The sequence below is a fragment of the Coturnix japonica genome, chromosome 21, assembly GCF_001577835.2.
Source record: "Coturnix japonica isolate 7356 chromosome 21, Coturnix japonica 2.1, whole genome shotgun sequence".
Lineage (NCBI taxonomy): Eukaryota > Metazoa > Chordata > Aves > Galliformes > Phasianidae > Coturnix > Coturnix japonica.
This window is the reverse complement of record NC_029536.1, coordinates 4,734,316-4,749,309: the sequence shown is the minus strand read 5'-3', so window position 1 is coordinate 4,749,309 and position 14,994 is coordinate 4,734,316. Positions and strand designations below refer to the sequence as shown.

At 42.0% G+C, this 14,994-nt stretch overlaps 1 protein-coding gene and 1 pseudogene across 5 annotated transcripts in view; both read left to right on the top strand.

Moving 5' to 3' along the window:
- Positions 1-429: 429 nt before the first annotated feature.
- On the top strand, positions 430-3,751 carry LOC116654324 (annotated as a pseudogene).
- Positions 3,752-4,607: 856 nt separating this feature from the next.
- Positions 4,608-14,994, top strand: part of VPS13D (vacuolar protein sorting 13 homolog D) — a 75,860-nt gene continuing 65,473 nt past the window's right edge. For 4 of the 5 annotated variants that reach the window (XM_015882331.2, XM_015882329.2, XM_015882330.2 and 1 more), the window contains exons 1-16: positions 4,608-4,741; positions 6,681-6,853; positions 7,644-7,721; positions 7,952-8,142; positions 8,407-8,487; positions 9,244-9,360; positions 9,568-9,672; positions 9,978-10,148; positions 10,816-10,916; positions 11,303-11,471; positions 12,345-12,437; positions 12,808-13,018; positions 13,484-13,663; positions 13,873-14,003; positions 14,310-14,382; positions 14,588-14,752. In XM_015882331.2, coding sequence (XP_015737817.1) covers positions 6,757-6,853; positions 7,644-7,721; positions 7,952-8,142; positions 8,407-8,487; positions 9,244-9,360; positions 9,568-9,672; positions 9,978-10,148; positions 10,816-10,916; positions 11,303-11,471; positions 12,345-12,437; positions 12,808-13,018; positions 13,484-13,663; positions 13,873-14,003; positions 14,310-14,382; positions 14,588-14,752 — 1,963 coding nt within the window. In that variant the 5' untranslated portion in view covers positions 4,608-4,741; positions 6,681-6,756. Of the gene's footprint in view, positions 4,742-4,884; positions 5,049-6,680; positions 6,854-7,643; positions 7,722-7,951; positions 8,143-8,406; positions 8,488-9,243; positions 9,361-9,567; positions 9,673-9,977; positions 10,149-10,815; positions 10,917-11,302; positions 11,472-12,344; positions 12,438-12,807; positions 13,019-13,483; positions 13,664-13,872; positions 14,004-14,309; positions 14,383-14,587; positions 14,753-14,994 lie in introns of those variants that run through there. The other variant, XM_015882328.2, reaches the window with a different exon arrangement.

Genomic DNA, 14,994 nt, shown 5'->3' with positions numbered 1-14,994 from the left:
CTGTACTTCGAGACCTTTCTTTGGTGACTTCATTGTGGTTTCATATACATGAAGATTGTCAGATGTGGTTCCTGTTCAAGCTGCTTTGTTTGACAGCTTCACTTTGAAGACTGAAGGAGAAAAGGTGCAGAAATATGAGTTAGGTTTAAAAAACATGGATAAATCTCTTTGTTTTGAATGAATGTCTTGAGTGAAACCGAAAGCTATATGAATGGCTGAATATATTTATACATATATGTGTCATAAGCATGTTTTATATCTACTATTGAAGTTCTTTAATTACACATGAAGAGTCATCACTGACCATTAGCAGCGTTGCTAATGGAATCTTATTTTACAAACAGGATCTGTAGAGCATCAAACCTGCACGCTATCACAGGGCAGGATCTGCAGCTGCCAACCCAATGGCTCTCAGAACCCACACACAGAATGGTTGTGTGGTTTGAAGATGGTTATTGGTACATTATTGGTACATACCAAGGCCATTGGTATTGGCCTTGGTAGTCTGTGTTTCTGAATCTGCCTCCAATTGGTGAATTGCAGGAATAGTGCCTTAATTCCTACAGTTATCTCCAAATCTGCCTCCAACTGAGTAAATTAAAGGGATATTCCCTTAATTCCCTACAGCTATGCATGCTGTTGAGTGCAAGCATTATCACAGCAAGTAGGCAGTACATGCACAACAGCATTTCCAAGAGGCACGTCCAGGGGATCAGGTTATAGGTATCCCCAACCCAAGCAGAGCTTCCAGCTGAATTTTGGTTTAAGTGGGTGATGATGATTCTGTGCTGCCCTGGCTTAGATTATTCATTCTTGTTTCTCACTTGCTGACTAACTGGAGTTTGCAATTTCTTTTAAGGAACAGATAGCACAGATGTAGAATGTAAGCCCTGTCCCCCTGGCCCTTTTCAGATGAGGAATCTTCTGATACCAGCTGTATACCACGCACAGCGTAAGCCAGATTCTGTCTAATAGCAATCTTGAACTGAATACAGGGTTGCTTTCTTTCCTAACTTCTCTTTCTGTTTCTTGCAGTTGTAAATCAGTGGCTGTTGCAGGAAACAGCATGAATGACACCGTTTGCCATGACTCAGTTGCCACAGTTCCACATCACGCTGTTGTAAACCTCCTCCCCAGCCAAAGCTCAACTTCCAGCAGCGGTGAAATAATAACACAGCCTGTCATTCTAAACTCTGTGCCCGACACGTCCTTCATCATTGGTGAGCTGTTACCTTGTTCAAAGTCACTTCTGTCTGGCTGGGAAGCAAGATTATCTTTAGTTGACAGTTTCTGTCCAAAACTAATTACCTGTACCCAAATAGAAGAACTGAGTTAATTGTGTCACTGCTTGTATTGAGTTGCACAATGTCACAGCTGTCCTGCCTTGCTCCATTCCACAGTCACTGTAATTCTTTATATGTTTCTAAGAAGCCCAGAATTAGATTTTACAATGCACTTCCTGAGACTTAGTGCTATAAAGAAGCTGGAAGAAAAGGTTTATGTGTCAGATGTTAGACTAAGGAAAGCCTGACTTACAGCAGCCCAATATTTATAGCATTCACAAGCATGGACATATTCTCTGCTGTTCATAGTCTGTCCAGAAGGCAGCTATGTTTAAGAGCATTTTGGACTGCCTGGCCTTGTATTTAATGATCTGCTCCTAGCTTAATGAGATGCTTTTTGTTGCCGTGGTGAAAAGTCTGTCTTCACTTTTCAGAACAGGAAAACTTCACCAGTTTGCCTATCAAGCAATGGAAGATGATGTAGAGCATGTAATTGAACTCCTAAGTCAAGGAACTGGATAAAGAATCCAACATGTTGTTCCAGGCTGTGTTCTACTTTGTTTAATCTGTGTTTTTTTCCTTATTTGACAGAACTCTCAGGTAATGGAGGAATGCAGGTGAATGTGACTTGTATTGTTAAAGTACATAATCCAGATTGTGGCTCCCAGTTTCCAGAACAGACTGATCCAACTAGATTGGGCAATGGAAGTGCTCAATGCTCTCCAACAGGGAGAGAAGTTCCTCTTTCTAAAGAAGAAAAACCCCTTGTAAAAAAGAAACTGAAATTCAGGTATTGGTGGAAGCCAAGGACGGTTTACTTCAGGATTGACTTCTGGACACAAAGAAGTTTCCTCTGGTTGTTCAAGATATGGGGATGAAAACTATTTAAAGGAGACAACAGATTTTATACTGATTGACTGATAATCAGCCCTTACGTTCACAACCAAACATGTTAAATGTAGCATTTCTACAGAGACTTGAAATTTCAGAGGAATACGGGCATTTATTTTTTGAGGCTTTTAATCTCTTTTTTGTCAGCTTTGAGAGTCAAAAGATGAGCGTGCAGCGTTGAACAAGTTACTCCTTTTTAATGCTTTTTCTCATCTAATTTTTCTCATGGCCAACTCCTCCCTTCCTTCCATGATATCCTGAAGCAACCTTTAATAGCTTTAAAAGGAAATAGTTTTCTAACTTTATGTCATTGACTTTCCTCCTGAGACTTCTTGGGTTCAAGTCAAGAACGTGACTGTGATCTGAACCAGCCTCCCAGAGGTTTCTCTTACTACGCTTCTCTTATTATTACAGTTTACTTTCTCTCATTATTGGACCGATAGCCCTTGGGTGTATCAGGGAATGTCAGCTTTGACAGGAGCTTTATTAATGATTGTTTTTTGCTAGGTTATGAAAATCACGTCTAAACAATAGCATTAGTTCATTCAGCTGTGCGTAGTTCATTTCAGTTTAGAAAAGACATAGGTTTTCTTTCAGTAGGAAATAATTTCCTTTTAATGACAGCTCTACAATCTGTCATCTTCGCGTCCTGACTGATTCCATATCATTTTCTCATTGATCCTCACCTTGTTTTTGAGGTTATAAAAGTAAACCATCAACCCCAAATACTTTTTTCTGCATTCCAGTGGATAATAGAGCTGATGCAGATGGATGTGTATGCTGGGCAGCTCGCCCCCACCCACCTCAGGTAATGAACTCCCTTGAAGGTTGTGTAGAGTAATCTATAAAAACTGGAAGTGACTCAGTCCTCAGAACCTGAAAATCCTGTTCCATTCTTCACTTGTTGCTCAGCACTGAAGATCCATCCACCCACTTCTTATAGAAAATCAGTCAGACAGCACCTACTCTATTAATAAAGATGAGAATCAGGCTTTTAAAACACATCCTTTAAACTTGCGTGCAACCTAAGAGGTTATTTCTAAAGCCGGGAACTCCAAATAGTTTTTTCATCCCACTACAAAGAAACCTTTTACAACTTCGTGTTCAACTTGAAGGTCCTTTTCAGAGAAGACTTTGAAACACAAACTGTTGGGAGAAAAAAAAGCCCAATGAAAACAACAGACAGAACCTGGTTTTGTGAAATGCTTTGACCCTTTTCTGTTGTACTGAGTATTTTAATGTCTTAACAGCTCCCAGTGCTGGGACCGCATTGGAGGAGCAGTGGCAGAGTTTGGAAGATGTTTTAGATGATGTTATGGCAGTTAATGTTCTGGGTTTTCAGGCTATGGAGCAGTGTGACAGAAGGGAAACCCCATTTTTATCTTGAAGTATGAAAAGCGTGTTTGTATTTGTTAAGAAAAAGATAAATGGTGTGTTTTTATACTCCTCTGTTTTCCACCTCCCTATTGAGCCAAAATTCTGCTTTTTAGAACAGGCTATTTCACTCTATAGGCTAAAGCATTGCTTTTAAACTCAAGGCTTATTGTCATAGTACTTCATTAAAAGAGGGTTGATCCGCGGCCATCTCATCTCTCATTGCCTACAGCCAGGCCCTGTTAACAAGGACACTATAAGCAGCCATTACTCTTCCTCTTGGAGTGATGGCTTCAGTGGACGTAGAAAGGGCAATTGGTGTTGTCTACCTGGACTTAAGCAAGGCCTTAGACATGGTCCTGCACCACATTTGTATCTCTAACTTGTAAAGGTAATGGTTCAAAGGGTGGACTATTCTGTGGATAAGGAATTGGTTGCTTGTGGTCAATGTCTCCAGGTGCAGGTGGTGGCCAGTGATGAGTGTTGTCCTTCAGGGGTCCATCCTGGGACTTCATCAGTGATGTAGATGATGGGATGCAAGTTTGCAGATGGCCCTATGCTGGGTGCTGCAGCTGACACCATAAAAGGGACCCATCCAAAGAGGCCTGGACAGGCTCAAAAGTGGGCCCACAAGAACCTAATGAGGCCAAGTGCAAGGTGTTGCACATGGGTCAGGGCAATGCAGGGTACGTGTATAGACTGGGATAAGAACTCAGTGAACCCAGGACTAGGAAGTTCCTCAGGACTAGGGGAAATGGTTTTAAGTTAAAAGAGGGAAGATTTAGGTTGGATGTTAGGGGGAAGTTCTTCACTAGGAGAGTGGTTAGGCCCTGGAACAGGCTGCCCAGTGAGGTTGTGGATGCCCCGTCCTTGGAGGTGTTCAAGACCAGGTTGGACGGGGCCCTGGGCAACCTGATCTAGTAACTGTGTATGTTTGGTGGCCCTGCCAGGCAGGGGGGTTGGAACTACATGATCCTTGAGGACCCTTCCAACCCGGGTCATTCTGTGATTCTGTGTTTCTGTGAACCCGGTCCCGCCCCTCAGGCGGCGCAGGACGGACCGGGCCGGTTCCGCCCCCCGGAGGCGGGGAAGCTCCCATCGATCTCTCGGTGCTCCGTCCGGCCTCGTTTTCCCCCTTAACACCGCTCGGCCTCCACTCAGCGCTGCGGAGGTGGCTGCGGCCGAGAGCTGAGGTGAGTGCGGGCGGGCGGAGCGGGACGGAGCGCTGCGGGACGGGACGGCGGCTCCGGGCCTTCCCTCCTGCGTCAGCCCGAGCTGTGAGGCGCAGGCCCGGCGTTCAGGGGCTCCTCCCCGCCTCACGCCCCTCTCCGCGCTCCGCCCCGCGGTCTCGGGGTTACGAAGGGGCTCCGGGGCCGCCTCGGGGCTGTGCTCGAACTCTCCCCACGCGGTGGAGGCCGCCCGACCCCGCGGCTCTGCCCGGCCGCCTGTGGGCAAGGTGACCTTTCGCTTCGCGGCTCCCCCGCGCCCGTGTGCCAACAGGTCTCTGTCTTCGTTATTTCCCCTCCTCCTCTTCCTTATGGACCGTTTCTTTGCACGGGGGGGAGGCAGTGTGTGGTGTGGGGCCGCTCCGGGCCTTATTCATGCTCGTGTAGATGGGAGAGGAGCGAAGCAAAGAGCCCACAGCCCCCGCGGCCTGCGGGGCCCCAAAGTGCGTCTTCACCCACAGTGAGCAGCACCGAGGAACGGCCTCGGCCTTGTAAACGCTCACACCTGGCTTTGAGAAAGCAGAGAGGAATATTATGAGTATTAAAAACAACCTACGGCAAAAGCTGAGTCTGAATCAAGTGTTAGACTTGGCACTGCTGCCCAGAGCTGTGGGTTTCCCATCCCTGCAGGTGCCCAAGGCCATGGATGGGCAGCAGGCAGCCTGAGCTGCTGGTTGTGGCCCTGCTGGTGGCAGAGGGTTGGAGCTGGATGGGCATTAAGGTCCCTTCCAACCCAAACCATTATTGGATTTGATAATCTAACTTTACTGAACTCTGTATAGTGAGAGGTTTCCATAGTCTCTGAAGGGTAATATTGACACAAACAACTAGAGTTCTTTCCCTAATGTAGCTTTTTACAATGCCTTGATGCAGTTATTGTTATATCGCTTCGAAGACCCAATCAAGTTATTGTTAATAAGCTATTCATCTGGCTCATATCTGATTATTTCCCACACATAAGCTCTTCCCCCCAAAGAGGGTTTGTTTAGTGTGAACTGTATCACACATCTTAAGAGAATCCTGCAAGAGTCAAAAGGCTTTTTGGTATGGTTCAAATTGTAAATTGCTTCCATCCTTTTCTGGTAAGTGGGTGTCCTCTGGCTAGAATGGGAACTGCGGATGTACGGGCTCATTTCTGCGGGGCTTCTTAAAGTCCGTATGATGTTACCTGGTGGCAAACATCTGAGCGTAGAATCACAGAACAGCCTGGGTTGAAAAGGCCCACAATGATCGTCTCGTTTCAACCCCCTGCTATGTGCAGGGTCACCAACCAGCAGCCCAGGCTGCCCAGAGCCACATCCAGCCTGGCCTTGAATGCCTGCAGGGATGGGGCATCCACAGCCTCCTTGGGCAACCTGTTCCAGTGCATCACCACCCTCTGCATGAAAAACTTCCTCCTAAGATCCAACCTAAACCTCCCATTTCCTCCCCCTTATGTAGGGGAGGAACGCTGCCCATTGTGGGAATTGACAGATGTGGTTTTCTTAGAGAGGGGGGCACAGGGATGCCCATTTTTTCAGTCTAGGCTTCCAAAATCAATGCACTTGCAACTTGAAGTAAATACTGTGAGCAGTGCAAAGTGGCTTCAGATCAAAGTGGAAAGAAGATTGTTAATTGGCGTGGTTGATAATTACCATTAAAGGTGGTGCTTTGGTTAGACATGGGATGGAAAGATGAGTTTAATTTGCCTATGGGAGTGAACTGTAATTATTAAAGCTCTATGTGAAGCTCTGTGATTTGAGACTTCAAGGATATGGCATAAGGTTGGTTTCTTCCTTTAAAAATGCTTTAATATTTTAGGATAGATACAGAGGGAGACCATGGTAGCGCTGTCTCTGGGTGTGCCGAGACTTTATTTCAGACACTCATTTGTTTCATCATTATTACTATTTTTTTTTCCTTTCAGATTGAGACTGCAGTTATGGAACAGAGAACCAGAAAATGACAGAAAAATGTTAGATGCTCCCTTCTAGGACATAGTCATGTTGGAAGGGTTGGTAGCCTGGGTCCTCAACACCTATTTGGGCAAATATGTCAATAACCTGAACACAGACCAGCTCTCCGTTGCTCTTCTGAAAGGTGAAGTTCTGTTGCATTTTCTGTAATGCTTTATGCTGTGATTTAAGGAGAGAAGTGGTTCTGTTTCCATTCCATCTTAGAGTTAACACTATCACTTAATATTGTCTTTAACACGTTATATAAATGCTTCTAATGTTTGTGCCAGCACTTTACAGCGAATGGTAAATTCTTTTGTGTTTCTATCTCTGTTGTTTCTTGTCAACATCGTTAAACCAATTTATTCAAGACTGTCAGTTGTATGCTTAGCTTATCTTAATAGCTTGTTTAATTTATTTAATATTTCAGTATCATTTTCCTTAACACTGTTCAGTAACGTTCCTGTTGAGGGACTGTGGTCAGGAATGTTCTGTAGTCTTTACCTCTCCTGTTTTGGTGCTGGTAGTTCCTCATTTTATAACAGTATCTATTTGCTGCTATTTGCTGATTTTGGAGAGAATATTTAGTAACACTTCAGAGCTTTTCTTTATGTGTTATGAAGTGCTTGCTGTTTCTCTTTAGAAGCAGTAGAAGCTGTCTCCTAGATGGCAAAGTTCAGCTCTAAATCCTTACCCAAGGTTGTTTCTGGATGACCTCATCAAATACTTTGAGTACGTGGCACTAAAAAATTAATGAGCGTACTAAATATCTATGACAGTTGTTGCACAAGTTGATGTGGCAGGCTGGCTGTTCTCAGGAAATGCTATTCTTTTTTCCCTTTGAAGCATGATGCTGGTTGTTCTGTAATATTCAAGTTGGCGTTCGTAACATAACTTTACTCAACAGACATGGTTTTTTGGTGTGCTTTTAATAGGTGCTGTTGAACTGGAGAACTTACCACTAAAGAAGGATGCTTTGAAGGAACTAGAGCTGCCATTTGAAGTAAAAGCAGGTATGTATTTTGCCTGTGTGTGCAAGACAAATATTTATATCCAGGAAGGACTGCGTACACTGACTTCTACATGTGAGTCAGGAGCTTGAACAGCTGACGTAACCTAATTTTAATCCAGTTCTACTTTAGCATGTTTGTTTCTTACACCTCTTTTCCTTTCAAGTTTTCCAGGGGTCACAGAAGCATTTTATACACAGGAATCTGAGACCATCTCTGCTTTGCATTTCTAGGTTTCATTGGCAAAATAACACTGCAGATACCTTTCTATCGCCCACATGTGGATCCATGGGTAATATCTGTCTCAAAACTGCACCTAATTGGTGCACCAGAAAAAAAGGAAGATTTTGATGAGGAAAGGGAGAAGTTGCAAGAAAGAGAATATAAGAGATCCCTCCTTGTAGCACTGGAAGAAAAATGGAAGGTGGGTCACAGTTGTATTTCATAGTGAAAAACCTGCTGTGGTAGAGGGATACTGTTTTAAGCCTCCTAACAAGCAAATGCGTAGGAAATTGAAGTTAGGGTTTGGTATATTCTAACATAGCCCCCTGCATGCATTGGTGATATTGGAATCTGTTATTCTTTCTCTTTGTACAGTGATTTCAGTGTAACGCCTATATACCTGTATTGTTTCCTGATCAGCTGTTTACTGAATCCTATTTTCTCTGTTTCCTTTATTGCTTTTCAGAAAGAACGACAGCAGAAAGGGGAATCTTACTGGTACTCAGTTACTGCGTCGGTAGTCACCAGAATCGTAGAAAACATTGAAGTAAGCCTTTAAAACTCCTAAAAACAGCCAGTGTCCATTGTATTTCACACTGTGTAGTCCTCTGAGAAGAAAGATGGGAGTGAAAGGAGGATGTTTGGTAGAGGACTGTCCCTTTTCAGATGGAATCTCTGTAATTTTGGCCTCAAACTGGTCCTGATAGGGACAGCTGGGAAGGAAAAGCCCTTTGAACTAAACAAGGGAAAAAGAGCAGCTCTTCCTGAATGGTAACACAGATTGAAGGTGGCTCCAGTCCAACTGCTTTTCCTGATATATTTGAGAGGGATGTATCTATTGCAAGAGCTCAAGGCAAGAGTGTCTCTGCTTAATGCAGTCTCAGGCTTGACATGTGCTGAGAAACCACCATAACTCTGTGCTCTCATCCAGGCTGGATGTGGCTCTGGGCAGCCTGGTCTGGTGGTTGACGACCCTGCACATAGCAGGGGAGACTGAAACTGGATGATGATTGTGGTCCTTTTCAACCCACGCCATTCTATGATTCTATGGTTCTATGATTCTCTCTTAGGGTTTACTACTGTAAAAGTACTTTTTTGAGTTATCTTTTGCTGCTTTTAATCTATGAAATGTATTGGAGTCTTGAAAATGGCAAATAATACTAGCAAAACAAATTACACTGACATGTGCGAGGGGCTAATTGACCTTGGGGAGGTGGTGAGGGAGCTGCTCAATGATGAGGGAGTGTGCTTAATGATGGAAATAGTTGTCTCTGGTAATGTATATATTTTTTTCCTTATTTAGTTAAAAATTCAGGATGTCCATCTGAGGTTTGAAGATGATGTCACCAATCCGTTGCAGCCTTTTGCATTCGGCATATGCATCAAAAATGTCTCCATGCAAAATGCAGTGTTTGAACCAGTAAGTTTTGTTCAGGAACTTGGGGCAGCTAAGACGTGGTGCTGTACATTATGAGTCCTGGTAAATAGTGGGTAAAAAGGTCTTTTTAATAATCTGGTTATCTTTATAAATCAATTCTGGGTGTTTCCTGTTATTTCTCGAGTAAGCAGAACTAAAAGCTTCATGCATGTAGTGTGTAATTGCCTTCATTCAGTCCTTCTATTTCAGGTAGAGAAACTGATGCGGAAAAAGCAGTTAGATGTTGCTGACTTCAGTATTTATTGGGATACAGATTGCACTTTATTGGGTGACCTGCCTCCTGCTCAGCTACAGGTACAAGAGAAAGAGCCTTTTCTTGTCTTTTCTTTCAGTTAAACTTCTTCCTGTATTATAGCTGTAACTGACTTAGATCTTACTGGATCTGGTGCTTTTAAGAGCAGTAGAAGGTTATAGTTTTGTGCTGTCATGGCTGAATACAAAGGTAGCACAAAAGTTGTACTATGAGATACCTTTGAAGAGGGAATGTATTTAAGAGTTATCGTCATTGACCTGTTAATGGAGTGTGTTCTAATACCAATATATCCTGATACATATTGTACAACCATTTCATGTAGGAAAAATGTCCTTGTAACCCACAGGAAGCCATGGATAAAAGTATGGAAAGCCATGACCATAATTACATCATGGAACCTGTGTGCACTTCTGCTCTTCTGAAGAGGAATTGTTCAAAGGAGCCTTTAAGATCTCGCCAGACTCCGCGACTCGAGTGTGACATTGTGCTTGAGACCATACCCCTGAAGCTTTCCCAGGTAACTGCTCACCTTAACTTCTCTCTCAGTGTCTGAGACAGATCCCTTAGGAGCAGAGTAGGTGAGGCCACTGGGAACTGCTCAGCCTGTCCAAACCAGTTAGGTTTCAAGATTGCTTGGTTATATGTGCTTTATTGCAGCCTGCTTTGGTGTCAGGTTCTAACCAAATAGCTGATGGAAGAAGTGGTTTGTTGATCACAGTGTATTGGAAGTTTGACACAGTGTTTCTCTTCCCACCTGCTGCCTATGTTGTTCTTATGTTCCAGAAGATTTTGCTGGTAAAATTGAATTAAGTAGTGTAGGATTGTTGCAATTTCTTCACCTTACTGGTTGCAAAACTGGTAGTGTTTGTAACAGATTAAACAGCAGCAGCCTAAAATCAATACTTTCTTAAAGCTTTAGCTATAGAGACAAATGAAAGGAATACACTGAAGAGATAGATTTAAAATCAAGTCTTCCAAATAGAAAGTTTGTAAATTCAGTTTCTGCTGGGAGTAACGTATGTGACACCAGAGAGCAATGTTATGATGAATATCAGTCTTAATTCTGAAGCTGTAGTCTGTCAGTGCAGATAAGCAAAACCTGTGGTTGTTTCACCTCTCCCCCCCTTTTCATTTGGAAAGCACTCCAATATTGCCTAATTATCTTTCTGCTCTTTAACTAAAAGATGCAGTATCAGCAGATCATGGCTTTTCTAAAGGAACTGGCTAGAAAGGAACGGCAGCTTAAATTCAGAAAGTGGAGACCAAAGGTTACAGTAACTGAGAAGTAAGTATATCTGTGGATGCGTTGTTGAATTAGTGTGATATTAAAACCTGCACTTAGGGCAGAGCTGAACGAAGACAAATATTGTTAAGAAATGATATCAGTAGTTGTGTATTAAAACTGAAATTTTCGTGTTGTGTTTCCCTACCTCATAAAACAGCTTTAAATATGCACACGTAATCCAAATTGAATAGCACAAGTTTGATACTGCTCAACTTGTACAACTAGCCCATGTGTGCTGTCTGTAATACCAGTACCTTTTCTAACCAGTTCCCTTTGTTTTCTCACTGGGCTCCTCTTGGACCTTTTGCCAGTTTGATGTGAATTCTTTATTTTTTCTTATTATTTTTGGTAAATATTAGTGCTCTAATAACTTTAAAATATTTCAGCTGCCGAGAGTGGTGGATCTTTGCTTTGAATGCCAACCTTTCGGAGATCAGGGAGCAGAGGCGGCGTTCCACATGGGAGTTTGTGTTACATCGGGCCCAGGATGCAGTATCTTATACTGACTTGTATTATTGCAAGTTGAAGGGGGAGCCTCTCTCTGCTGCAGAGCAGGTATTTGATCTGTGGTTTTGTGGTATGGATGAATTGTCTTCTGTCAGTTTCCTTTTTACTTCTTTTTTTACTTAACATTAGGCTTAAGAAATTAGGAGGAGAATGTAATGAACTTGTGTTCTACTTTAGGAGGGAAAAACCATGTGGACCGTAATTAATTGCTTCATATCTCTAGAAGCAGTGGGACTTTTTCCTCAAATCCATCACACACATTTCTTATGCAATCCTGTTGAAACCTAAATTTATAAGTAATCCATCCTTGCGTTATTTAGATGTAAACTGTAAGGGTAGCTCAACATACTGGGGCCTTCTATAGTAACCATCAAAGCAAGAACCATAATATATGGCATTTTATTTCATGCAATGTTTTCAGCAGAGCTATGAAATGTAGCAGTGGCAGCGCCATTGGAAAACTATATTAGGTTGAACCATAAGCTTCCAGAAAGAGCTTCTTAATCAGTGCAGAGAAGATAAAGTCAAATGCCATGACACCAGGCTTAAATAACTGAATATGAATACTACTACACTGCTGGATTTTACACAGTTCAGCTACTTTGTTATTCAGTATAAAAGGTTCTTTGCTCATCCTTTCATGGTTTAGATTTTGTGCTGAACCTTGCTCTTGACTCATGACAGGAGGATATCATTGGTTTTTACTATTGAAAGCATTAAAGTAACGTACCTTACAGTACAAAGGGATTTGAGGCAGTGAGAATGTCAGTATTATGGTTGTGTGATTTCCTGTGCATAGGCATTTGGATTCTGACATGAGCCACGAATCCTAAATGTATTGTAGAGATGTTAAACGTTTGTTTGTGAGCCAAGATACTGCATCCTTTTAGAACAGCTGCTTTACCTTTCTTGTCTTCTTAGGCAGAAATGCATCGCATTGAGGATGAGCAAACTTATGAAGAACTGAAGATCCTCTGTGAGATAGTTCATGATAAATTTCATGACCTAGCTGAGGTGAGAAGCATTCTGTGTCCATGGCAGTATTTAGAATCTTGATATGAATTATTTTGGGTTGTGTTCACTCCTATAGACTGTGAGCTTGTATTTGTTTTGATTTCTGAAGTGTGGCGTCAGTGGTAACGTTGTAAACAATGCTTGATTCCTCCATTATCAGTTTTGTGTCACCTTTCGTAGTGAGCTTGTGACCATCGTATGATGGTCTTCCTCAATAGTACTCTTTCCAGAATTAGTTCCATCTTAGAAACTGGTATGCTGAATGTAAGAGTGTTAAGTAGGTGGAATCATATCTTGATACTATTAAGTTTTGTATGATTGTGATATTCTTTCATTTATAAGCATTTATGTCTTTAATGTTCATATACAGAGCATTAAAGAACCATTGCCTGATTCTCCTGGAGCTTCTCCTTCAGCAGAATCTGCACACGGCAGTAGCACTGGAATGCTGCAGTATCTTCAGTCTTGGTTTCCTGGTTGGGGAGGTTGGTATGGATACACACAGCAGCCATATGAAGGTGAACCTTTTGAAGGGCTTTTACCAGACTCACAGAAGCAGTGGAATCCAGAAGACATACTAGGTATGACCGTGTGGGGTTTTCAGTTTCTTTTTAAGGCTGCTCACAAGCGTGAACAGGAAAAAAACCCTCTTCTGTAACAGGGTATCCACTTAGTACTAAAATGATATACAGAATATGTCTACTTCTAACTTTTTTAGATATTTACAGAGTTTTGGGACTTAGTTCCATTCAGTTGGGTAGGGATCATGTGTGCTGTGATTGTAGCAGTACTGGGTTGCTGGCGTCACCTTAAATTTAGGTTTATTACACCTTACGTGAAATGGGAAAGTTCTGCTGAGCATTCAGTTTTGTTAAGGAAGAAGATGTGTCTAAATGGACTTTTGTTTCTTTTTTTTACCTTCCCTTGGGGGGGGGGGGGGGGAAATAGCAATCATACAACTCAGAGAAACCCTTCTGTTCTTTGGTAACCTTCCAGAAACTTGAGTTATGAAACATAAATGGTCTTTTGTTGTTTTTTTTCATTAGGTGCAGATGATTTTTTTGATCCTGCTGCAGATGCCTCCAGCATGAATACATTCACAAAGAGAGATCATGTATTTGCTAAACTAAATCTGCAGTTGCAAGGCGGCTCTTTCACTCTGTTGCATAAGGAGAAGAAAGTGGCGCGTGCTGAGGAGAGCGCTTTTATGCAGCTGGAGTTTTCAGGTATTGAGTCACTTTCTGTTTGCTCTTTCTCATAAAGAGGAGCTTTGTCCACCTTGTGACCTTCCTCTGACTCTTGTTTTTAATCCATTAACTATACTGAAACAAAGCTTAAAATGAGTACATCGAGCCAGCTTGTAGAAAGTGAAAATAGAACTAAATGCTGTGCTGCCTACTAGGAGAAATCAAATGATCTTGTCTTTGTGTTCCAGGTGTGAAGATCTTAGCGGAATCGCTTCCTCGCAGAAATTCTTCCCTTCTAAAAGTTCAGCTTGGTGGTCTTTTTCTGAGGGATTTGGCAACAGAAGGGACCATATTCCCTGTCCTGGTTTTCCCTAATCCTGTAGGTGAACAAAACTTTGCATTACTGTGTAAGATGTGTGCGTATGAAAAAGGTAAATGTTACAAAATGGAAGGCAGATGTTTCACTTGGCTTGTGTCATATCCCCTAGCCCTTAGCTGCTGCATGAGATGGTTGTACTTCCTTCTCATCTGACTGTATCAAGGAAAGAAAGCATAAAATGATCTCAGACAATATATATGATTCCCTCAAAATGATCTCAAGTCTTGATGAAGACTTATTTGTTTTAATCGGGTGAGCTGGTTAACTTTTTTCTAACCTTTTTCTTTCCTCTTAAATTCTTACCAGCAAAAAGAGGTTGGCTGTGTATCTTCCTTTGGGCTCCAGAATTTGTCATCTGAAATGTCAAACCAGAACACTGGTAAGTGCTTGATTCTGTTTGATTAAAGCGAGCATGTGAGATTATTTATACCAACCAGAAATCAGTTATTCTGTACTTGGGGTTCTGATTTTTTCTGTTTTGTTTGGTTTTTGGTGGTGTTTTCTTATGTGTGTGTTTTGTTGTTTTTTTTTCTCTCCCCCAGTTGTTTTGTTGTTTGTGTAACTTGTTTTGTATCCCATTGCAGATCCTGATGCTCCAGTGTTTGAGATGCTCTATGAAAGAAATCCCATCCACGGCAATTTTGAGAGGCGCTTGGAAGTCAGCACCAGACCTCTCAATATTATTTACAATCCCCAAGCCATTAAGAAAGTAGCTGACTTCTTCTACAAGGGAAGGGTCCATACCTCAGGTTAACCTTTTATATATTTTTTTTTTGTGTGGCTTTTTCCCTTTTTTTTTTTTTTTTGGTGTTATATATACCTTTATTTTTATTTTTAGAAATTTAAAGCTCCAATCTAACAAATCTCTTTAAATTCGGATTTGAATTCTGAGATTTCTGAGACCTCTCTGGGTGATTTTTCTGCTTAATCGACTTCTCTTGGGCAAAATCCTGTAGCTTTCCATTTAAAACTGCAAGTTGTTGCCTATACC